A 24,316-nucleotide genomic window follows, 5' to 3' on the forward strand; every position below is an offset into this window, starting at 1 on the left:
AAAAAAGTGAGATAGTATATGTTCATACTATTTGGTTATGTTTATGTATTTTCTTCTATAAATGTATTTTACACATACAAGAGAAGCACAGGTGACAGTGGAGAGCTCAAAACAACTTGAGTTAAATTTTAAATTACAGAATTCTAATACTGTACAAACACTTAATCCTTTACACATTTTAAAGCATTCTTACAGCACTGAAGATCTATTCCATATAAGCCTGTAAAGTTTGTTATTTTAATTCTTTTACAACAGAGTGCTCTGTAGACAAAATAAATACCCCACACATAACCAACAACTGAAGCTTTAATCTGACGCTTATGAGATCCATCCAGTGAAAAGAATGAAGCAAAGGCCTGAATAATTTCAGCTGACTGAATAAAAACAAGAATCAGGAATGAAAATTGCATTATTTGAAAAGTCTCTGATGAATAAAGTCAATGTGTAAACTCTGAACAAAACAGGTCACTAATATAAGAGGGATTTTCTCCTAGGGACAAAATTATAATGATCACATGACAAGTTAGTTATTGTTTAATCAGCAGCTGAAAGAAAATCAGGCATTGTAAGAATAACAGCATAGAAGTTTTTATAGAATAAGAAGATATAAAATTTAGATTTCAGGTGTACTAACAAATTTTAATTTTGCATTCACAAGCCAAGATTTCTGGAGATTCTTAAAAAACCGCTTCACCACCATCCTAATCATGTGATCACATCATGAGAGTGACCAGGCAACAGAAAGAACCCACCAAAACAAAAGACTTCAAACACACGCTGAACAAAAAACAGGTTAGAGCCTGGCAGCTTTAATCTATGAAAATTTGTGTAGCTACAAAAAAAAAACTTACTACCAGTTAGATTATCTGAATTTGTTGTAGTCAAAGATGAAGACTGAAAGAAAGGTTAAAATTTTTATGAGCATTTTAAGACTGAAAACTTCAAGGATAAATTAAAGGAAGTGCTCTAATTACACTTGTATAGAACATTGAAGAATAAAAGAGACTTGATCACTGGGTAGAGTTCTCTCGTGCATCTGTAACAATAGATGTTATCTAACCTCTCCCCTCCCTCCCCTCTGCTTCAGCACACACAGACGTTCAAGCTCAAGAATGGTTAGTGGAAATGGAAATAAAGGCTGGGAAGAAAAAGTTGTAGCAATATGATCTCATGCAACACCCCAAAAAAGTGGCCATGAATCATTCAAGAGTAAGATTTAATGTGCAAGAGGCTAAAGAAGCCAGGAAATAAGGAATAATCTAAATATAAATTATAAGCAAGTGATGGAACTCAAACACAACATCCAATCATTGTAACTAGAGAGTGTGTAAATTTAATAACAATTTAGAATAAAGAATCCAATACAAAATGACACAAAAGACAGCACTTCAGTAGTCAAAAGAGGCTATTATAGAAATCTGAAGCAGACACTTTGTTACAAAGATGCCAAGATACTGAGGAAGAAAAAGCTATGATGTTTAAGTATGACATTAATACACGTGGGAAGAGAGAAATAACCAAAGAAATGAAGGAAGAAGCAAGTTGAGCTTCAAGGCCACGGTACGTAATTATCGCACTCAGCCAGATGTGCAGGGTGTGACACGGGATGACGTGAAGGATGCTACACAATGGATGGCAAGGCGTGCCGAACCACGAAAATTTAACAATTCCTGAGGAAGCACTTGGAGACACCAGCAGCCAGGGTGATGCCCCGCAGGAGCCGAGAGAAAGACCTATTCGCCCCCTTTTGCGGAGGACTGAGACGCAGAGACCAGCGCTGGCATGCGAGACCCAGGAGCTGCTCACGGGCTGCAGGGATGGCGTTTCCAGGGGCTACAGAAGCACCTACGGCGCCCTCAGCGCGGCTGCTCCCTAAAACCACAGCCCCTTCGGTGACCCTCAGCCTCCCTGGAGGCTCCGGGCCCGCACCACCCCTCAGAAAGGGCCCGAAGCCTTCCCCCGTACCCCCTTACTGTGCCTCCCGCGCCTTCTCGCAGGTGCCGAGGTTGGCGGATGAGCGGCCGGGCCCGACCCGGCCCCGCTCCCGGCGCTGCCCTCAGGCCGCCATGTTGTGTTCCAGTCGCCCCGGCAACCGCGCAAGCGCCGGCCCCGCGCCGCGGCCCGCTGCGCACGGCACGGCCGGGGGGCGCATGCGCAGTGTGCACGGGGTGCGAGCGAGCCCAGATGCGCGCCCAGGTGCGGGAGAATTGTGGATGTCCACCCTCGGATAATTTTTTTTTAAGGAAAAGGAAAGAATCCCAAGGTGAACGGGCAGTCTGGACGAGAGGCATCAGGACTGAAGTCAGGAGAATGGAGCAGTAACTGGGCAAAACGTAATTTCGGCAGTGCGAGATCGCAACCCATTGCCCACCTGCCCAAAACGGACCCCAGGCTCAACTGGAAAAAAGAACTGCGCCTGCGGACTAATTAGCATGAGCAGCGAGATGCTACTAGCTAATAGTGGTTTGAATACTAATTAATAGAAAAGTTACGTAGTTGGTAACCGAGGAATGCTGATGCCTCTGTTTGTTAAAAGGTATAGCAAGTGTAAAGTTTTGATGATCTCTGAGCTAGACTTTTGTGGGTTACCATCCAGCTCCCTGCGTTGCGCAGACTACAATAAAGCCCAGAAATACCTCACCTCGAGGTGTCAATTGGCGCTGCGCACCCGGTAGCGAGCCCACGTTCGGGAAAACATCACGGTCCCGACTCCCCGGAGATGACGGGGCTGAGCCGCCCGTGGTTGAGGGGCTAAGGAGAGGGATCCCTCGGGACAAGAGATGTGCTCCACAAATCCAGCGGCGGGCCCTGTCTGCTGTCAAGTCTCCCGTGGGCGCAGCAGCGCCCCGGCGGGCTCAGATTCATCCCCGGTGATGGCCTGATCCCTGGCGGATCCTGCGCGCCACTGCGGAATGGGGGGAGCATCCGAACCGCCAGCCCCGCAGAGAGAAGAGCGAGGAAAGAGACCAAGGGGGGGGGTTCTCCTCACCGAGCTGTCTCCAAAATCCTGCATTTTGGAGAGCTGTGTCATCCCCCCTATCCCCGCCCCCCGGTGTTTGCCTCTCGGTAAACGGACATCCTGTGCTTTAACGTAGCAGAAAAGTTGTCTTTTCTATGCAGCGTATGTAGTGAAAATCAAAATACTAGGAAAAGGTGACTTGTTTGTCCGTGCAAACCAAGATCCTAGTAGTGCGTTAAACAGAATAATAGATGCTTTTAAAGAATTTTCAAATATTTTAATTAAAAGAAACCGGAATCATATCCTAGTAAACTTCAGGAAGTATTACCGTATTGACTTAAAGGCGAAGTTGTTCCCCGTCCCGCGTTATGGTTCCCTACCAAGCACTGTATCTCTCTATAGGCAGGGAACAGTTTTTCGATTTGCTTTTTGGTATTGCTGAGGAGTTTAGCGTGTGTTTCCATATGCACGGGCCCACCTCCAGCGCTCCCGAGGACAAGAAGGTTCCTCGCCCAGTCTGTCACCCTTGCTCCTCCGGTGAAAGGGTGGAACATTTACACCGATCTGTCCTTATTTATCCCAGATGCAAACAAATAATCAGCTGGCCGGTTAGCTCAGTTGGTTAGAGCGTGGTGCTAATAACGCCAAGGTCGCGGGTTCGATCCCCGTACGGGCCACGGAATTTCGCCTTTTCTTTCTCTCTCTTTCCCCTCTTTTTTTTCGTTTCTCAAATTTGTCCCAGCGATTCCCACCCACTTCACGCGGTTCTGCTGAGACGCGGTGTGGGCTCTGCACAAGGGCACGGCCGCAGGGCGGGGTGTGTGCTTGTCTGTCTGTCTGTGCGGATCTCGAGCACCCAGGACGGCTGCAGCCCGGACCGAGCTTCATTGCGCTCCTGCGGCTCATGGAGGCCGGCCGGCCCAGTAAGAGCGCCGACTTCTGTTTCTGCCCGGGCGGCTGCAACGTACTCGGGTGACTCCTTCGGGCTCTTTCCTGCCGTGTGGGTTTGCCCTTTCCGCCGTCCCCCGCCCGAAACCCCGCCGCTTGAGAGCGAGTGGCGGAGCACACACATGAATGGATCACGTTGGAGGAGACCGCAACTCGTCCGACGTCCCTGCTAAAGCAGACTTATCCTACAGCACACGGCACAGGATTGCGTCCAGACCTTTCTGAGATATCTCCAGCTGAGGGAGACTCCACAATCTCTCTGAGCAACCTGTTCCAGTGCTCGGTAACCTGCACAGTTAAGTTCCTCCTCCGCATGTTCAAGTGGAACTTTCTGTTCATCACTTTCTGGCACTTGTCTCATATCCTAGAGGTTTGCATCTCCGAGAAGAGCATGAATCCATTCTCTTGGCAGAAGCCCCTTTGTTTATACATAGACATGAGTTGTCTCTTCTGAAGGCTGGAAAGGCGCGACTGCTCATCCTTTCCTCGTAAGACAGATGCTCTAGTCCCGCAACCATCCCCCATTGCCCTCCACTGTCCCCGCTGTAGGAGCTCCTTGTCCCTCTTGTATTGAGACTCGATACAGACTCAGCCTGAACAGCGGGGAAACCCAACTTACGGTAACTCCGCCCGCGGGTCCCACCTCCAGCCCCACCCGGGGCCAGGAGCTCCGGACGCACCTCCGCCGGTTTTTGCCCGCGCGAGCCGCCGTCGGCGCCGGGCGGCCCCGCCCCGGGGGGGCGCGGCGGGCGCTGCCGGGGGCGCCATTGGCCCCGCCGCCGGTGCCCCGCGCATCGCCCGCGCCGCCGATACCGCCGGGGGCAGCCGCCGATGCGGCGCCCGCCCGCCCGCGCCTGCCAAGATGGCGGCTCCCGGGGCGGGGGGCGCCGGGGCGCTGCCGCCCCCTCCGCCCGCTGAGGACGAGCCCCCCGGCACCCGCGGGACTCCTCCGGGCGCGACGGCAGCGGGGCGAGAGGAGGGCGGCGGCAGCGGCGCGGAGCTGCTGGCGGTGACGGAGGAGCTGGTGCAGAGCTTGGCCACCCTGGAAGCCGGCGCGGGGGCGGCGAGCGGCACCGTGCTGTACCTGCAGGCGGACGGGAGCGCGGCGGAGGGCGCGGGGCTGAGCGCCGGCGAGCAGCGGCGGCTTCTGGGGGGGCTGGGGCCCGCCTCGCCGCCCCGTCCCGCCGCCGCGCCGCTGGCCCCCGCGGAGCTCCGGCGGGTCATCGAGCAAGTGAGCAAGGCCCAGGAACAGCTGAAGCCGGCGGCGACCGCCGCGCCCCCGCCGCAGCCCTGCCCCGCGGGCGGCATCATGCAGAACGCCGCCCGGCAGCTGCAGAGCGTGGCCCAGCAGGTCGCCCTACAGCAGGGCAGGGCCGCGGCGGCCGCCCGCCTCCTCCCGCAGAAGGTAACCCCGGGGGCTGGCGGGGAGGGAGGTTGCGGCGCTCCGTTGGTGATGAAAGACGGCTCTGGCGAGTCTGATCATTTTTAATTGTTTTTCTTTTTTTTTTTTTTTCTTTTTTTTTTCCGTTCTCCTCAGTCACACCTGTCCTTGGGTGTAGACTCCAGTCCCATAGCTCAAAGGCACAGCTTTCAATGTGGTTTAGGAAAATCCGTGGTTGAATGTAGCTAATAGCTGCTGTGGTCAGTGTTTCGGTGTGACAACACGTGCAGCCAAGAACAGTTTAGAAGAGCTGTTTCATACTGGTTAAGTAGTGATGCACAGGAAGTTAGTGCACGTCTCTTGCAGGTCATAGTACCTGGGTTTTCAACCACGTTTGGGGTGCAGGTTGTGAAGTGATTCATTTGAACTGAGGCAGAAATTTGGATGGGGCAGAGAAACTGTGAGGGAGATCAACAGTAATATCTGATTCTGTGAATCATCACCACAAAGTTTTTGTGAACTGAACACATATTGTAGTACGTCCTAGACTGGGTATTTGTCCTGTTTCATGTAGCAGACTAGTTTTTCCATGTGTGGGGTTTGCTGAAGGTTATCAATGTGCTTTGCTGATGGCATTGACCCTGCTATTCCAGACAGGCCTGCTAGCAGGAAACAAAACTGTGACATGGCCTCAGAGCAAACTTAACATGCTTTAGTTGAACAGCAGTCATACCAGAAAATGCGCAGGAAAGCTCGTACCTTGAAGGAAGGGAACCTGTGCTCTGATGCATTAAAATGGAAAGCTAATGATATGCGGCTGTTTTGTCATGCTTTGCTTTAAGGGCATGTGTGTATTATCTTGATAAGTATTGTATTTATTTATTAATACTGTATTTGTGTAACTGCAACTCTTCGTTTTTTCCACAAAAGCAGCTGGAAGCCATTTGTGTCCAAGTTCAGCCAGGACAGATGAAGGAAACTGAAGGGCCAGTGACATCATTGGCACCAATCCAGTCCAAAACTATAACACTGAGTCAGCCAGTTGGTAGGAACTCTAGCATACCAGGACTTGGCATTATTAATCCCCAGATAATTAGGATACAGCCTGTTTCAGGAACTGAGCAGCAGCAGCTATTCCTGCATAGTTCTTCCGAGTCTCTGGTTCAGTTGCTTATGCAGAGGCCTTTGCCATCTCATGGATCAGTGTCTGTGGACAAGATTTCCCCATCTAAGATGGTGAATGGGCAGAGGGCTGCTTGTGCCACAGCATCAGCTTCAAGGTCTTCAAATCCTACTGTGGCTGCAGCCAGTTCAGCAAGTACACCATGCCCTGAAAAAAAGCAAAAAGATGACAAGTTAAAGAAATCCTTGAAGGTGAAAACTCGTTCTGGACGGATTTCACGCCCCCCCAAATACAAAGCTAAAGATTATAAATTCATTAAAATGGAGGATTTGGCTGATGGTCATCAGTCTGATTCTGATGACTACTCTGAGCTGAGTATAGAAGATGATGAAGAAGGAAAAGTGAAGGGAAAGGATGCATTATTTAGTTCTTCAAATTATAATCTGAAACCCAAAACATTTAAATGTCAGACTTGTGAAAAATCTTACATAGGAAAAGGAGGATTAGCAAGACATTATAAACTTAACCCAGACCATGGACAGCTGGAGACTTCACCTCAGAAAATACCTCTAAATAAGCCTAATGGAAGTATGTTTGTGGAAGAGGAAATGATGAGTCCAGCACATTTGGATTCAATTGCTGTCACTTTAAATCATGAAAATGCACTGGCTACCAGTCTGGAAGAAACTGTTGATTCAAAGGCTGGAGAACAGGTAAAGTGTTACTCAGAAAAACTGTCAGTTCTGTGGGAAGTAGAATGGTACTTCTGTGGCTGCACAGTCTTGTACTGCTCAGAAATATCCACTGATAGACTACATTAGGCAAATTTTCCATTGAAGTCCTTTAAAAATCAAATTGTCTTTTGCAGTGCTGCAGAAATAGTACTCTTGCATAGACACATACAGCTAAGTGTTTACTGAATGTTCATTTCTTACTGGGTTTCTGACATACCGTTTTTACCTTGTCTGCATAAATTACATTCTTCTCTGCATTTGGCTAACACTGTTGTTCAGTTACAGCCTTTAGCATGACAGCAACACATCATCTGCTCTCTCATTTTCTGTTGCTGAAATAATGTCATCACAGAAAAATCTCTTATTTGGAACCCAACAGTGAACTGCAGCTATTCCTAGATCAGGTTTTCAAAGTGAGGCTTTGAAACCCTGCACACCAAACATGTGAAATTGGAGTCTCTGGGTAGAAGCTGCCTCAGCTGAAATTTTTTTCCTGTGATGTTCTAAGCTGGTCACTTCAAAGAAAAGTTTCTCTTTTAATATTGAAATGACTCTTAACATTTTGTAGCAAGAGTTGATGCAGCTGCTGGCTAGGAAAAAGTACTCGTTTAGGTGCAGGGGTGTCACATTTATTACTTGACTTTGTAGTTCTCAGGAAAGTAAAAATTTAGAGCTTAAGGTGTCAGTACAGCAAACAAACCTTCCCTCATCCTCTACACTCAGTTATCTCTGGAAAAAGAATTGCAGCATACTGAAGTCTGCTCTCTGAATTATTTGAGTTGTTTGATACAGATAGGAAGCCAATCAAGATCCCCATGCTCAACCCCTAGTCCTATATCAAATTTAGAACTAATTTAGTAATTTAATCCCTGGATAGAACTGACATAAATTTGCCATTTATAGAGCTTTCCTAATCAGTAGCATAGTAGAGAGTTACTGAATGTTGGGATGCAAATGTACAGATTATTCAAAGAAGCCTGATGTACCTCAGCACCTCATTTCTTAAAAGATGCTGGAACATTCTTAGAAATTCTCTCTTGGAAGGGAAGATGTTTAAGTAAGAAATCACTGCTTTGAACAGTTGAAAAGTTTTACACTGAAATTATCATGATAAATTAAATATATAAAAGATACTTTGACTTTCTGTGTGATCTTGTAACAGGAGCTGCTTCCTAGCTGTCTTCCTAGGGAAGACAGGATTTTGGAATGTGGTAACTGGGCAGTACATTTTGATATCTAATTACTGGGCTTGTCACTGTGAATGGTGTCAGAGTTTTTGTCTTTCTTACAAAGTCTTCATGCTTTGACATGGTTACAATGAAACCCAAATTATTCTTTGAATATTTTACTTAAGTAAAATATGAATATGTTTTAATTAAGTTTTATTTCTACAACCACTTTATTTAAAGAGGATATTTTTTACTTTGAAAATATTAAATGTATTTAACCCACTTAAAACACTTCTTTCATTGTTTATTTAATCTTTTTATTTTGTATGACATCTTGGGGTTCAAAAATACTAACTTTGCAAATAATGGCATATATGTGTTGCAGAAGTAGCAGTCTTACTAATGTAAGTTATTCCACAACTTTCTTTGCAAGTTATGATTGTATCCAGCTTTGCATTTTTTTAATATGCTATTTATTGTTCATGTAGATGACAAACTTAATTTTAAAATTGTCTTCCTCAAAACTGTTTAAAATGTTGAATGAATACTCTTCCTTTTAATTAAGCCTTCAGAGTCTGAGGAAAGCAGACACTTGCTGGCAGAACAACCAGATGAAACCAGTTCAGGACACCGGGGACCTGTAAAACTAAAAGGACCTGGAAGACCCAGACGACCAAAGAGACGTGGTCGACCCAGGATGGGTGGAAGATCCAGGTGTTCTGGAAGGCTTAGCAGACCTGGTCAGTCCCCTTCAAAGTCACTTAGTAGTGTGTCAGCAGAACACAATGTATTCAGAAGAAAAGCTAGGTTAAAAGAGGTATGGTTCTCTTCTGCAATTACTTCACAAGTATTTTTCCCCTGCCCTATTTTTCCCCCCTCCTTTTTTTTTAAATCACTTATTTACAATGAATCATTTTCAAAAAAGATTTTTTTTTTTTTCATCCTCATGTATGGATAAGATGAAAGTCTTAGATGGCTTCTAAGAAGAAAACATTGTCTTTTAAGAAAAAAATACTTCCAACAGAACACTGGAAAAAGGGAAAATGGGAACTCAGTTTGGAAAGGGACTTTTGACATGTAGTTATATTATTGCTACCCTTTTTCTGGAGAAGGAGGGTTACTAGCTACTACTACGTATCTCCTCCAATACAGCAAAATAAATAATAATAAAAAAAAGCCCCAGAAAAACAAAACAAACCCACAAATAAGGTCTTGGGGGAGGATAGAATGTGGATTAAAATCGAAGTAACACAATTTGTTCTTTGTTTTCTGTGTGTTGTAGATCCTTTATGGCTAGTAAAGCTACTGAGGTTGCTGTTCTTTCTATGAATTGGCTACATTTGTGGGACTGAGTTTTGTCTGTACATGAATAGTAACTATTCTCAGGTTTTGTAACTTAAACCATTTTGGAGTTAGTTTGCATCTATTCTTAAAGCTGCCTAAACATACAGCATATCTTTCAAAAAAATGTAGTGATATTTTATGTTCTGAAAATGGGGTACAGAATGTGTGGGCTGCTTTTTCCTAATAATCTCATTCTGGCTTTTGACAGCTAATACAACAATGCGATAATGAAGACTTAATGGAGCTGGCTCTCCCACGTCTTGCAAAGCTTGTTACAGTGTATGAATTTCTGTTGATGAAGGTGAGCTTTTACTTAAAAATATTAAATTATTTGAGGGATACGTCCATTAGTATACACAAAAAGATTCCTTTAGAGACATAATTGAACTTTCCAAGTTAGCATAGTGCACTGTGTAGATGTTCCACACATCACTTCAGTCTTACACAGGCAAAACTCTGGTAGGTCTCAACTCAAAGCCTTGTTTTTTGCTGCCTGATCAGTGGCATTTTCAATATTCCCTAGTCTTTTGACTTGAATGTTTCTATCCTAAAATGTTGAACAGAACAAAATTGACAGATCTTAATTTCATCTTTTTTTAAAGTATAGGGAGGGAGAAACAAGCCCTTTTTTTATTCCCCTCTTATTCCTAGGTGGAAAAAGGATATCCAGCCAAAGCTTACTTTCCAGATGTGTATAGGGAATTTGAAGATTTGCATAACATGGTAAAGAAAATGGCTTATGATCACCTCAGTAATTCTGATTCTGTGCATTGCCAACAGCCTGTTGAAATAAAAGATGCTAAGGTAATAAAGCACTCTGTTTGGAACTATGATTGGTTTGTTTGTTTGCTTGATTTATTTTAGATGCTTTGCATTTTTAATTTTCTCTCATAAGCTTTCTCGTGCAGGTAAATTTATTTGAAAACAACACGATTTTTAATTAGCAAAAATAGGCATTATTGTGAAAGATCCAACAACTTACCAAGAAGAAAAAGAAATACATAAGAGAAGTACAATTCTAATTTGTCAGTGGATACAACTAGAAATATAAAAAACAATTCTAGCAGTGCTGGTACCTGCCTTTCATATCTAGAGTAGTATGAAGCTGCATGTTACTGCAAGGTTTATTTAGCATTAACCACTAATAAAAGTACATCCTGATGTTTGATCAAGGGTGTGTGTGTGTGTGTCTATATTTAAAATGAGTGACCTTGATTTAAAGAGATAAGTAGTTTCATTGCAAAATGAATGCATCCATGCAGTTCACAGTCACAATAACAAATGTGAAAGGTAGTGACTATATTAATAAAATTGCAAACTATTATTTCAGAGACTCCAGATTAATTTTTTATGGAGTTGTATCTGGAAAGACAGATGGAACCTCTTTCTTGCTTCTCTTCTATGTTCATGTGCATTCTTAATATAGAATGATGCTCTTTAAAAAATAAAAACAAGACCAAACCAAACCCCAAAACAACCTAGCCTTGAAAAGCTGGATAGTAGCACACCCATGTAAGGATGAAGCACAGGAATGGAATTTGAGGAAGGGGGAAAATCCTTAACTATGCAGAACTAAACAGGAAGACTTAAATGTTTTTAATATGATGGAGAACCTCAATAATCTTTATTAAACACTGCTCTAACTGTCCCTGGATTCTATATATAAGCATAATTTTTTTCAAGTTTGCCTCTTTACAGTCACCTTCACATGAAGGTCATGTGTCAGTGTAAAGGCTAATATAAAACATATGGGTATAAATACTTCCATTGAGCTGAGGTGATTGTCAGGCTAGACAGGATGTAGTTCTAGTTCAGTTTTAAGAAAACTAATTTGTATTTCAGCATTTATGTACTCAGATCTGAGAGGCTAACTTTTACTTTTTTCCTTATATCTGTTTTTGAAGGTTGCTGAATCTCTAGGAATCACAGAAATACTCAGTGGAGAACAGAAGATGCAGGGTGCAGGCTGTCATTCACAATGTGTAATTAAAATGGTTAGTGAGCAAATGCCTGTGGATGTACTGGGACAAAAACGGTTAGCTGAGGTATGGAACACCTTTGTGAAAATTAACAATGAAACTAAGACAAATTAAAACTTTCAAAAGTACATAATTATTTCTTATAAAATCATGCTGGTATTATCTGAGTCATGTTAAAGTAAGGCTTTTGTGGTGTTCAGAAATACTGAAAGTACTCTCTGCTGTAGTATTATAGCAGGGCATATGAACTAGCACACCAAGTATGTGCTTTGGGATGACACTTGGTAGCATTCAGGACAGAGTATCAAAGACTTACAGGTCTTTGATACAGGGACAAAATAACTTCCTTGAGGTGCTGGTAACTGGGGGCTCCACAGATTCAAACCTGTGTTAGAGGAAATGGCCTAACCTACAGCAGGTTCAGATACTGGAGAAGTGCTAATTGGTGTTGGATAGAGGGGCATGAAAATGGTTTCTTTCTTTCCGACAGGTCAGTCGATGAGCTTCACTCTGTCTATAGCTGTAGCAGACAGCTGTGTTTCATCTCCCTAGAGTTTTGGTGAAATGTGAGGGCTGTGTTTAAAATCTTTACCTCTTAGGAAGACCTTTAGTGCAAATCCTGTTTTCAAGGATCATCAGTTCACTGTCATGATGTTTCCAGTTATCTTTTCCAATATTGTCAACAGTTACATGGGCAGCAGTTAATCATCTTTTGTATTGACAGAGCTCAGGGGAAGACCTGTTGCCACCAGCCAAAAGGAGCAAGTTAGAAGATGTAACAGCGAATGTGAACAATGCTTATGCCAGTCAAGATGAAGTGAAAGAAAAGAGTGAGAATTTGTGTACACTGTTTGAAAAAGATGGTAACCTCTTCAGATTTTCCAGTTCTGTCCTGTTCATGGAGGAGCTGAACATATCTTTGTTCTTCAAGTTACTATGTTTTTTTTTTCTTACAGTTTAATTTCTTAACTTGCTTCTCAGGTCCTTCAAAAGCAGCTGTTTAACTGGAAAGGCCTCATGAGGAGGGAGAAGTTACAGATGATGCAGACAGCAGTAGCTCAATCCTGGATGCATGATAATCAGTTATTGATACTACTTATGAGCATAGTACTGTCCTCTGCTGGGTGCTTCCTGTCTGTCCTCTCCCTCATAACCACTGTGTCAGCTGGGGGAGAGCAGAGGAAGAGGAAGCAGAGTGCACATCCTTCCTCTTGGCCCCAGCCAGCTACAATAGCAGAATTACCAGAACTTTGTGGAACTTGGGGGAAAGGGAGAGCTGGTGTAGGCTGTCCAGTATTCATCATTGGCATACATCTTGTATTGGAATTGAGGCACTATTGTGCACCACAGTCTTAAGGTGGTTGCCTTTCTTTTTATTCCTTCTTCATGTTTCATCCTGCTGCCCTTCAGATTAGCATGGTAACATTATCTAGTAAGTTAATGTCTATCAGTACCATCCACTTTATAAATACATTATTTTGGTATAGCTGTAAGTGGCCTTTGCATGTCTTTCAGTCAATTGTTTTTTCCCTCCCTTTGATTTTCTTTCTCTTAAAGGCTCTATGCATGACCATGCTTACTTCTTTCTGCACTGATTTTTTTCTGGGCTATGAATTTTTAAAATTGTTTTGCTCGTGCCTGCTAGTAGGGTGTTTGCTAGTCTACATTGCAAAATGCTAAAAATAGTTCTCTCTGCAGTGTTAGGTCTCCTTTTTTTGTGCAGTGGTATCTTTCATAACAAAAAAAAAAAAAGCAAAACCAAACCAACTTACTTGTTCCTTCTGACCTTTATTATTAAAGGCTGACTGCTCATAATACTGCAGCTTAGTAATTGTTGTTCTCCTACTTTCAGGGTTTGGGACCCTGGTCAGGTCCAGGTCAAGTAACTGGTAGAAGAACACTGCATTTCTTGTGGTTTTTATTTTTTCTGGCACAGGACAAAAGTCCTGCTGGGGCTCTTAGCACAGCTAATTAGTATGTAGTAACCTGATGATATGTCTGAATCCAGCATGAGCTTGACTAGGAATAGAAATTTAAATGCTTCCATCAACTTACTAAGTGATGAGGATGAGCAGCTGGTTTGTGGTAAAGTCTTTATCTTTTAATGTTACTATCTGCATGACAGATGGAAGAGCACTGAGTTTGCCTTTCAGCCCAGGTTGTTTTCAGGATGAACAGAAAAATGCTGCCTCTTAATGTAAGGTTTCTTAATATGGAAATACTTGATAAAATACCACTATTCAAAAATTCCTTAAATATTTTTATAGTAACTTTCTCTGAAATTCCTGTAAGGTGCTTCAGGTTGGCTAATTTGGGGGAAGCAAAGCAATGAAGTAGTCTAGCTTTTCCTCCAAAATTATTGCTGAAAAATAATTTTTTTGGCATATAATATTAGATCACCCAACAAAATAATACTTCTCTCCCCTTTTCAGGTTTTAATCCATTAAATGGAGAAATCCTGCTTTCAGAAGATAGACATATCACTTGCTGTACAACTGGAAGTACATTACAGGCAACAGAGGAACATAATTCACTTTCTGATTCAGGAGTTAGAATTGATGGTGAAAATTCAGGTACCTTCTCCCAAACTGTGGAAATGAGGATAGAGTATCCCCAGCCTGTGAGTATACAGGGACCAGACGTGGCAGGTGAAGCTTCTCTGCTGCACACTGAAGTCGTGCTGCCTGTCGGAGCAGGTGGCTCGGCTGGGCTGGTTCAGGCACGCTTTGTGAGCGGGAGTGCGGCGGGGGCACCGGCAGCTCCTGAACTCCGCAGCTCCATGTCGGAGCCAGCAGTGGCCAGGCACAGCACTGGCCTACCAACGAGTGAAGAAAAGGGTCACAGTCAAAAATATCATGAACTGCAGGAAGAAAACCCTAATTTTACAATTAAAGAACGTTCTGGGCAACTCCGTAATGCTGATATGACTGATGAGATGCAGGAACTTGAAAAAGTTTTTTCAACAAATGTTGTGCCAATAAACTACCCCCACAATGCTCAGGCTGAGTCGCACCAGAACGCTGTCCAGGGAGCCTCCCTGCCCACTCATGGCAACCAGGAAAATACTTTCAAAAACCAGAGTGAATATTCTTGTATGACAGAGGAAGCACACAAGCTGGCAAACACAGTTACTGTAGATGAAACTGTAGCTTTTGAGATTTCTGATGAGAGCCATGATTTTTTGTCTCAGGGACAGGAACAGATTTTTATTCAGACTTCAGATGGGCTTTTCTTGTCTCATCCAGACACTGCTGTTTTGTCTCAGGCGGAAGGCATCGTTATTGTGACTGATTCCAATGGTACTACAATGCACATTCGTACACCCGAAGGGATACCTCTGGAAACAGTGGAAGCACTACTGGCAATGGAAGCAGGTGGCCAAAGTGAAAATATTTTACTCTCGCAAAGTGAATTTGAGCCATAAAATAGAAAACCCTATAAGCTTTCTTCTGGAAAAGACTGATTATAAAATGTATATTTTTCTAATGTGAATACTGAGATAATGGAAATTTAACTTATTTGTAAACTGTTTCTATGCCCTGTACTTTTTATAACTTATGTTTATATAAATCTAGCAGCATTGCAACCAAAAATTCTAGAATTAACATTGTTCTATTTGCTTTGTATGTTGGGGATGGGTGGAAAGTGGAAATTTTGTCAACCCTAAAACTTGCACTGTTCCCTTTTGTTACGTAATTCCTTTTCTCTATAGCCATCTAAAAATGCAGTTGTACTGCTGTTCAGCAGTGATGTGCTGTGTTCTAGCAAGCTGTATATGGGTAAAATAAAAGCTGTATTAAAAATGTGCATTTTCTGTGCCACTGAGATTACAAAACACTGTTATTGCACTTTTAAAAAGCTATCTTGAATATTCATTAGCATCTAGACTTGATGCACATAAATCTGCCTGGAATAATGGGCAGGTTTAAGTATAATCCATAATAAACCTGTGCATTCTGGGAACAGTGTGACAGCCTAGCTGATCCTTGCTGAAATAAGCATTCACTGAGTTAAGAGATAGAAATAGTTTCAAAGAAGATCTGGTTTGTACTGAACAATTGGAAGTACAATTGAAAGTATTTAAGTTGCTTGTCTAATGTTCAGCCACACCTTTAAAAATTGCTGTTGTGTAGACATAAAAGGGAAGATGCATAAGTAGTGATCTGATTTTCCCTAATGTGGTACCAAATTCTTTTTTCGCTTTAGTCTATCATGGCCTATTTTTGTTCGACTAGTATTACACTTTTCAGATGATGCATCCTTTATCAGTTCTACACTTCAACCTTCCCAGTAAATCCACACTGCCTTGTACTGTTTAATCATAATGCAAAGGGACTGTTGCTCTAGGCAGGGAGAAAGCTTGGCAAATTACTTGAATTTTTGTCATACTTTCAGGTGATCCTTGGATCAAGTTATATTTTTGTGGAGACATACTACCAACATCTTATCCAAGGCACTGTCTTTTCTTTCAAGAAGTTTAGCAGGTGAAAAAGAACAGCATTAAATGAGCAGACATTACTGAAAAGTGGTAACAGATCCTTAAAATGTGTGTGTCACCTCCTTACTGAAGAAATGCAACTACAGGGACAATTGGACAAATCTGCCACAGACAGGAGAGTTGTTCTTAAATCAAGTATCAACACTGATTTTTCTTCATAATATTGTTACTGAAGAAAAATAATAAAATTTAATCTAAACAGAATACAATTAATGGATTAAAAACTGCTCTACTATGTCCCTTTAAACATAATTGGGTAAGGCTTTTTTGTTTGGTGGGGTTTTTCTTGGTTGCCTAAGTAGAAGCTGAATTCAGTTACCCAGAATGTTGCCCTTTATGAGTAGTTACAGTGAAAGATACTGTCCATTAATGAGTTATTAATGAGCTACTTGTTCTGGGTTTTTATCCCTCTTTCTTTAGGAGGTGGTAATTGCCAGAGGATACAGACCTACTTTGAAAGTGAAGGCAGCATTCAAGCAAAGTTCTGCTGGTCTTTCAAAGTCTTTGCAGTGAGCATTTCTTTATAATAACTCTTTTGTACTGACTATCTAATAATTATACTTGAGGCTACAAATACAACAATCAACTGCTTAGAGGTAGAATCAAAAAACATCTCTGCAATGATTTTGCAGTAATCTTCCAGTGCCCAACAACAATCAATAAGCAAGAGGGTCTGTGAATATGAAGACCCCTTCCTGAAGAGCTTTTTTCCTCTAAAGGAATGAGAGCAAACCACAATTTCCACCTATGCAGAAAATGAAAACTTGCTTCAATTTTGCCTTCCCTATCAATTTGCACATGCTGGGAAATAGAATACACCTACTCTCATCTTAAAAGAACAATTCTATATGTGAACTGATCTCCTTGAAAAATATTTTTGAAGTACTGAGATGTTTCCATAGTGACACAGGTCTGGCCCAACTCAGGTGAATTAAGGTGTCTGTTAAACTAAGTGAAACACTCCACTGAAAAAAAATAACCCAACAAAGCTGTTCTTAACTTTATTCTCCTTGAGTTACAGCAGAATTTCTTTTTAGATGCTGGAATCGTGGACTAAGAATAGACTCTTATTAGCTACTAGAAACAACCTCATTGTTCAACAGAGCAACATCTCAATAAAACTTGCCAATTCATATCTGTCTGTGCTGTTACTGCAGGAAACAGATATATTTCCCTTACTAAGCTTATGAGGTTTCAGCTTGGGACTAATTAGGTAAGTGACCCTGCTTTTCCTATCAGTACAGAGGGAAGGACACACCTTCAAACCAAAACCATTTGACATCAGTAACAGTAACCCAAAGAAAAAGGCACTGAGCCCTATGACAGGGAGCAAACAAGATGGGATATAGCCTTGACTAAAGCAGGTTTTGTTTCATTCAACAGATGCTTTCATGAAACATCTCTTGAAAAAGAAAAAAAATTAAAATTAATTCAAGGGAACAAGATCTTATTATATAATGACTGTATAATGCTGACTTGTAAACCTTCCCCAGGTGCTGGCTCAGGCTTGGATCACTCTTTTGAATGTTTTGATGTACCCAACAACACCAGAATCAAAACCAAGCCAGAATTTGCACTATGTGTGCAACAACAGCATTTCAAAATCACATACCAAACTATGTGGATCCTTTTGTATTCTTCTTTTTGTGCTTTCCTTTCCTCCACATATAAAGCAACTACAAAAACATTTGCCCTGTTAATTCATGCAAAAAATACCCCATGAAAGATCAAGAAGTGCTGAATTTCTGTGGTAAAAAGGACCATACAGGTATTTTAGGCTGTTCAGATTTGGGAGGAAATAACATTTTTTGCTGTAGCTTCTATATGCATTGAATCCCCCAGACTTACCTCTTTCTGAATATAGAGGACTTAGCCTCTTACCTGTAGCCTCTGTGTTGCCCTTAAAATAGATAAAAACAACCAGAACTAGATTTCACCAAGCAGAAAAAGGAGTATCAGCTCAGACAACGTAAGGAATATGAATAGAGAAAAATATTTTTAATAAGTTTTACAAAAAAAATCAACTTACTTGGTAAGCCTTGCAATATGCCAATTCAGTTTCATGTAAGCACCACTAGAAGCCAGCCATGTGACCTTTGGAATTCTAGCACTGCCTGTGTCCTGTTTCCAGCAGCATGGCTTCAAGCAGCAGCATGCTGCTGTTCTCAATGTAAGGCTGGTACAACCACGAGGATAAATACACCATCATCAGATCCTGGTCAGCAGAATGAGCTATGTCTTGTACAATTGTTTGCTTGAGTTGTAGCTCCTTCTTGTACATTTCAGACAGCTTCAGAGAAACCTCATCTGAAATGGATTTAAAAACCAAACACACTGACCAGAACATTTCAGCAATTCTGTAAAAGCTAAATTATACTTGTAATATATGGATCATAAACACCCCCTACCTTACATAAGCTATTCCCCAAATTTAGCTTTTTTTTACAGCATTAATGATGTTTTTACATTAGAATATAAAAAGCTAAACAATTTCCACAGCTTTGGGATGTATTTTACACACTGCTGATTATGAGTCCGCATTTAATAATAGAATAAGCAGTGGTATTGGTTCTCAGGACCCACTGTAAAATTATCAGTTACGGCTATTCCTCAAATAACTGAAATTTGATTTCAAAATTTGGTAATGCAATACAAGCTTCACATTTTAGAGTCACTCTTGATTTTAGCTAATCTTAAGGATGCCCTCACATGCTGTGATGCACTTCAGCAATGCATGAACACCAATGAGTAATAACAGTGAAAAGCAACAGTAAAAAAACCCCTACAGACCAAAACCAAATGTTTATTGCAAAAACTGTTACTAGTTATGTTAGTAAATCTGGTAGGGGGGTTAAAATGCATCTGTAATCTTTCACTGTTTGAATTCCTAAAAAATAACCACACAAAGTATTTTTAAAGAGAGACTGATCTTGTGCTTCCAACTTAGTCTGAACTATCACTGCCTTCAGAAGGATTTAGTCTTTCATGGAGTAGACAGCATCACTAAATGATTCAGTCACAATGGGTGTTTTGACAGCAGCTGTCTTTGTCATTCTTACTCTTTTAAGCTGGCAGAAACTAATACATAAGATTCCTGCTAAACTGTGGTAGTGAAGTAAGAAGCCAAGCTTCACAGAAGGATGTTTTTCACTTCACAAAGAAGGCAGTTGGCTTGCATGCAATCAGGCTTCCCTTGAATTCAGACAGTTTTAAAACTGGAGAAATACCAGTTGGGAGGCAGTACATTTTGCCATCAAGTGAACACTAAAAGAATTAATATTAACAGTAGAGTGTAACATTTCTTTACTTGTCTTGATTGACGCTGAGATCAGAGGTATTTTTCTTTGGCTGCTTGAGAATTAACTGAGGTATAGCTTGCTCTTTGCATTCAAGGATTTAATTTCAGTGTCAAGTAACAAGTCAAGTAGTTAAGCCTGCAGCTTAACACCAGCAAGTTGCAAATACGTCTCTGCCTGCAGAGGATGTGGCTGTTGCAGCTTGGACACTGTACGATGCTGACAAATTTAGTTCTATGCTGTAATTGTTGCATGTCAGACAATGCTTGGCAGTCACCAGCAGTAACCCTTTATAACCAAGTGGTGCTTTTGTGTTTATTGATTAGTCACTTGTAAAGGAGACAGCACTCTCTCCCTCTCAGGCAAGACATCCAGATAAGAGGGCTTATTTTTCAGTCATAAATTAGATGACAATGATAACACAATGTAATTAGCTAAGACAATCAATATTTGACTTACAGAAGTGTGGTGTGGGCCATGTATGAAAGAAGGGTGCCGTGCAATTCCCAGCTCCGTGGTGGAATGTTTCTAAGTCACAGATTGCTTTAGTAGTCGAAGTAAGCTTTTCCATTTTCAGTTGTATTTTTGTCTGAAAATGATGAACATGGAACATTAATGAATATCTCAGGAACATTAGGCTACTATAATCCTAAGCATTTTTTAAAACACACTATATATGAAGGCTATTTAATATTAACATTTCTAACTCACATTTTTTAACTCCAGACAGGAATCAAAACTGGAATCTATACAAAAACTTAATATGAGATACCCTGAAATTTTGAACACTGTTATGTATGACTCTGTTTTGGACATTCTTTTGTTTCCCCACATGTAGAAATATACTAAAGCTCTCTCGTTTTTTCACCTCCCTAATTTTTCCTATAGCAATTTAGCACTGGGGAAAAACATCACACTGGTATAGCAGAAGCCCTATCAAGACATTTTCTTACATTACTATATTGAGATTACTTTAATTTCCAAAGATCAGCAGCAGGTGAGAAAAGCAGCTCAAGCTACTTCAGCTGATCTAACAGCTTGCTTCAAAAAATAGGTAATTTCATCCATTTCCCTCATGTTCATCTGAGTTCATGCATTCAGGTATGAATATTTACACCAAAATGAAGCTTGCAGGCAGTATCTTTACATCAAGCAGCTAAACCACAGATACATCTATGAGCCTGTAAGCTCATGTATAATCTCCTAAGGAATGAAAAATAAATTAGGTCATAGTAGTTATGTTTAGTATCCAATCTAACACTGGCTGCTTAGACTCCTGTTACTCAGGAAGAGTAAAAACTTTCATCAATGCATTTGTAGTGTGAACACAAAAGTACATCAAGGGAAAAAAAAACCAAAAAAGAAAATCCCCACATGTTTTCCACTCAGAACAAAATCTGAGGGAAATCTAGCCAGTTTCCTGCTTTTTCTAAATACTGTATCCTGTCTATATAAAAAAACAGATCTACCATCCTTTTAATGGGCCTCCACTTTGGCAAAAGGCTATAAAAGTTATTTTTAATAAGAATTTTAAATTACAGTATCTTGCAGAAAAAAAATTGTTTGCTTCCTGTCAAACTGACAGGTAACATTAATTCCTAGCAAGGTATCCAGAAAAAAAGGTGGGTTACATAATAATTATCTTACTCCACTCTCCAGAGAAAGAGATCTGCACAGCAAATACAGGTAGGCAGGCTAAAAATATGACTGCATTACATCTTATCAAGACAGCTGCAAGGATATGATGGCAGGTAAAGCACTGCTTTATGCTTTGCTGTTTCTTTTGTTTTAAACAGAGGGAATATCCAGGATGAGAAACAGAAAACAGGTGCAGTTTTGGAATGCATTCTTTGTATGATTTGTTTTCAGATCACTTTATAAAAGGGGGAGTAGAACTATAAGCCAAAAGAAGATGCAAAACCAGCTTTTAAATTTACCAATCAATCAAATAAATGGTGCACTCTGAATTTATAGTCATTTAGGTTTGGAGCCAAAGAACTATTAATGAAAGCCCCAATTTTCTGTCTACAATAAATACTTCAGGACATTTCCTTGTTACCAGAGCACACTTGGAATTGATTCATATTGACTAAGTCTGAAGAAGGTGTATTACCATATGCTTTAAAGTCTCAAGTAATTCTGCACAGCACTTGTCCAGCTCTTCATTGTATTTTGGGGTTGGCTTTTCAGGTTCTGTGGCATTGTTATCACATGTTATCTCCAGTTTATTGTCTTGAAACCTAAAATAGAAACATAAGGCAGCATATAAAACTACATATAGGTTTACTTGAGCAGTGCAGATTTAACATCCTTGTGGTCTGATCCTACAAAATCTCTCATTCACAGGCTGTTCATGAGAATTCCTACATAAAAATAGCACAAAGCATAGCTGGCCATGTGAGCAAATGGGGCTAGAACCATAATAATCAGAGAAAAACAGAACTACTCTACCTTAGAACATGTGCTTAAAAAAACATTTGCATGCGTTAAGATAACTCTTTTTTCCTCTTTACCTTGCCCCTGTGCTGGAGGTTATTCTCTCGTGACCAACAAGGTAAGCCCAGGCTCCAGCTGCTCCACAGGACAATCTGGTTTCCCACCACAAACTCACCTTTGTGCAAATTTAAGCCAAGATTATTTATCTGTGACCCTAGAGCAGTCAATATACAGTCACCTGCCCTATCTGGCAGACTTTCCCACACCAGCTGTAAACTCAGAGAGAAAGCTGCTAAAGAGCAAAAGCAACATCTGGCACCATTACAGCAAAATATTCCTCAGCTTGTACCTGTCAGAACCCTGTCAGAAAAAACCTCTTCAGCTGTCAGGGCTCTGGAGAAGCTGCTCAAAGTCCTGTTAGTTAAAGTTTTTTGTTATAGCACGAAAATAAAAGCTCTACCAAAGTGTTTTTTTTTTTTTTTTTCAGTTTTTCTCTGTTTTTATTTTTTTATGGTGGTTGTGGTGCATTATTTTTGTTGGCTCTTTGTTGGTTTTGTTTTAAATCATCACCATTGAAACTTTTGTCTGTCCAAATCACTGATTCTTTCTTAAAACCTTCTGAACTTTGGACTTGAGTTTTTTATTCCTCACTGTAAAATATGCAAGAGAATAAGGGAACTCACATGGGCTGAGATTTATGGAATTAGGTTTTAATTTGGTACATTATGTAAGTATTTAAAATATGTTATGTTTGATTATGTAAAATAAACATTTCCCATTTCTTGCAAATATCATTATTATAAGAGTCATTATTTGAATGTAAATAGTTTATGTAACCAAAAAATGCAACTGCTGAGTTTGATCTGAGAGCTAGCTTATCCACTGTGACATGTTCTTTCCCCATCTCCCAAAACAACTTTCCAGTGAAGAAAGCAGATTAATCTCTCAATAAAAGCAATCATTATGCTATCTTTATTAGTATTAGCATACTTACTGCTCACTGATCCTCATGTTGACTATTTTGTTTGCTGTAGTAAATCCATTATCATTTAGTCTTTCCCATTTCATCATTAAATTATGCCAGTCTGCTGCATTATCTTTAATTTTTCTTGCACTGACAGATAAAACAGGCCTTCTTGGAGTACTATCAGGAGGACTTTTTGCTGTATGAGAAAATAAAGATATTGAAGCCATTTAAAGCATACAGAAACAAATCAGTGCCCGGCAGCTATTTGTGTGAAGGATTTCCTTGATTTACTGGAAAATATTGATTAATGTAAAATGGAATTTACATTAACTGTCTTTGGTCACAAAATCTAATTCCTCTTCTATTTCTATTTGCAAGAAAACCAGGTTATTAAACAAATGCAAGCACATTCTGAGATGTGAAGTTGAAGAATGGACAGCAGTGGCTTTGTAGTGCTGGCAGACCTAGTAGTCTTCTGACATCAAAGGCCAGCCAGCTGCTGATGCAATGTATGAGAGAGAAATCATGGCAGCAATTACTGTGCATGCATGCAGTGCTCATGCCATGAACATCAGAATTAATTCACAGCAACACGTGAGCTGCAAGAGCTTGGGGAAAGGTTGGCTCCTGGTGAAGGTGGTGGGTGCTTTACTGCTGAGCATAAAGCCCTCGTTTCATGGTGTCTCCCTGGAAGACAGACAGCTGTAAGAACCCGCTGCATGTCCTCTGATCACGCAAAACAGCCCCACCTTTGCACCGCAGGCCCTGCCCTGGCAGCCAAAGCAGGGCTCAAATCCAAGCCAAATACCCTGCCTGAATGTTTGCTGGCTTCAACTTTTATCCACGTAGATGCCTGAAAAGAGTTCATCAAATTAAAAGACGTTAAGCCCACACAAAATCATAGAATGGCTCAGGTTGGGAGGGGCCACAGTGGGTCAGCCGGCCCAACCTTCCTGCAAGCAGGCCATGCCAGAGCACATGGCACAGGATTGCATCCGGACGGGTCTCGGCTATCTCCAGTGAAGAAGACTCCACAACCTCTCTGGCTTGTCTGTTTCAGGGCTCGGTCACTGCACTCGGTCTTCCTCATGTTCGGGTGGAACTCCCTGTGCATCAGTTTCTGCCCGTTGCCTCTGGTCCGGTTGGTTGGCACCACCGAGAAGAGCCTGGATCAATTCTCTTGACACCCACCCTTTAGATATTTATACAGAGATGTGGTAAAACACATGGGGGTCCCCGCTCCACCTGGGGCATCAGCGAGGTGCTGCACACGGTGCATATCGGCCTGTGGCAGTAGCTGCCCGGCGGGCTCGCAGAGCACCACGGGCACGTTAAACCCCTTTAATTTGCTGAAAAAACGCCGGGACCCCACCGGTGGGTGCTCCCTGCTACTATGCCATTCGTCTCCTCCGGCTCCCCCCTCACTCACCCGCCATGGCGACCCCGCCGCCCCGCGGAAGTTCGCTCACGTCCGGCCCCGCC

The 24,316-nt window shown here is 41.7% G+C and overlaps 2 protein-coding genes and 1 non-coding gene across 11 annotated transcripts; 2 read left to right on the forward strand and 1 right to left on the reverse strand.

The window, feature by feature from the left end:
- The first annotated feature begins 3,562 nt into the window (after positions 1 to 3,562).
- Positions 3,563 to 3,636, forward strand: TRNAI-AAU (transfer RNA isoleucine (anticodon AAU)). The gene has a single exon. It is a non-coding gene; the product is annotated as a tRNA-Ile (tRNA).
- A 1,133-nt stretch (positions 3,637 to 4,769) lies between these two features.
- ZNF839 (zinc finger protein 839) lies at positions 4,770 to 15,600 on the forward strand. Of its 5 annotated transcripts, none has more exons than XM_088058131.1 (8): positions 4,770 to 5,312; positions 6,219 to 7,124; positions 8,880 to 9,131; positions 9,867 to 9,959; positions 10,310 to 10,462; positions 11,563 to 11,703; positions 12,362 to 12,500; positions 14,070 to 15,600. In XM_088058131.1, exons 1-8 carry the CDS (start codon positions 4,770 to 4,772, stop codon positions 15,059 to 15,061), a joined length of 3,219 nt encoding a protein of 1,072 aa, XP_087914257.1. In that variant the 3' UTR covers positions 15,062 to 15,600. The 5 variants fall into 5 exon arrangements, with proteins under 5 accessions (XP_087914257.1, XP_087914258.1, XP_014105261.2 ...); XM_088058132.1 differs by having other exon boundaries at positions 5,182 to 5,312; positions 12,362 to 12,467; positions 14,070 to 15,444; XM_014249786.2 differs by having other exon boundaries at positions 5,182 to 5,312; positions 11,563 to 11,652; positions 14,070 to 15,444.
- On the reverse strand, positions 6,504 to 24,299 carry CINP (cyclin dependent kinase 2 interacting protein). 5 transcript variants are annotated; one of them, XM_088058136.1, is made up of 6 exons: positions 24,264 to 24,299; positions 22,862 to 23,030; positions 21,545 to 21,671; positions 19,891 to 20,020; positions 18,165 to 18,442; positions 6,504 to 6,618 (listed from the first exon to the last, which is right to left on the reverse strand). In XM_088058136.1, the coding sequence occupies exons 1-5, from the start codon at positions 24,268 to 24,270 to the stop codon at positions 18,240 to 18,242; spliced, it is 636 nt and encodes a 211-aa protein (XP_087914262.1). In that variant the 5' UTR covers positions 24,271 to 24,299; the 3' UTR covers positions 6,504 to 6,618; positions 18,165 to 18,239. The 5 variants fall into 5 exon arrangements, with proteins under 5 accessions (XP_087914262.1, XP_087914260.1, XP_087914261.1 ...); XM_088058134.1 differs by lacking the exon at positions 24,264 to 24,299 and adding an exon at positions 24,026 to 24,224; XM_088058135.1 differs by lacking the exon at positions 24,264 to 24,299 and adding an exon at positions 23,873 to 24,017.
- Positions 24,300 to 24,316: the final 17 nt, after the last annotated feature.

This window comes from Pseudopodoces humilis, chromosome 7, assembly GCF_049639895.1.
Source record: "Pseudopodoces humilis isolate 2021_Gansu_Grassland_sample_001 chromosome 7, ASM4963989v1, whole genome shotgun sequence".
In the NCBI taxonomy this organism is placed as follows: domain Eukaryota; kingdom Metazoa; phylum Chordata; class Aves; order Passeriformes; family Paridae; genus Pseudopodoces; species Pseudopodoces humilis.

Excerpts from the sequence above, each read along its gene's own strand:
- ZNF839 (XM_088058131.1), top strand. The coding sequence starts at position 4,770 with ATGGCGGCTCCCGGGGCGGGGGGCGCCGGGGCGCTGCCGCCCCCTCCG. Across the intron at positions 7,125-8,879 it reads ATTCAAAGGCTGGAGAACAG|CCTTCAGAGTCTGAGGAAAG; the intron begins GTAAAGTGTTAC and ends CTTTTAATTAAG. Across the intron at positions 10,463-11,562 it reads TTGAAATAAAAGATGCTAAG|GTTGCTGAATCTCTAGGAAT; the intron begins GTAATAAAGCAC and ends CTGTTTTTGAAG.
- CINP (XM_088058134.1), bottom strand. The coding sequence starts at position 24,113 with ATGCACCGTGTGCAGCACCTCGCTGATGCCCCAGGTGGAGCGGGGACC. Across the intron at positions 20,021-21,544 it reads TTGAGACTTTAAAGCATATG|ACAAAAATACAACTGAAAAT; the intron begins GTAATACACCTT and ends CATCATTTTCAG. Across the intron at positions 18,443-19,890 it reads ATGGCCCACACCACACTTCT|ATGAGGTTTCTCTGAAGCTG; the intron begins GTAAGTCAAATA and ends AATCCATTTCAG.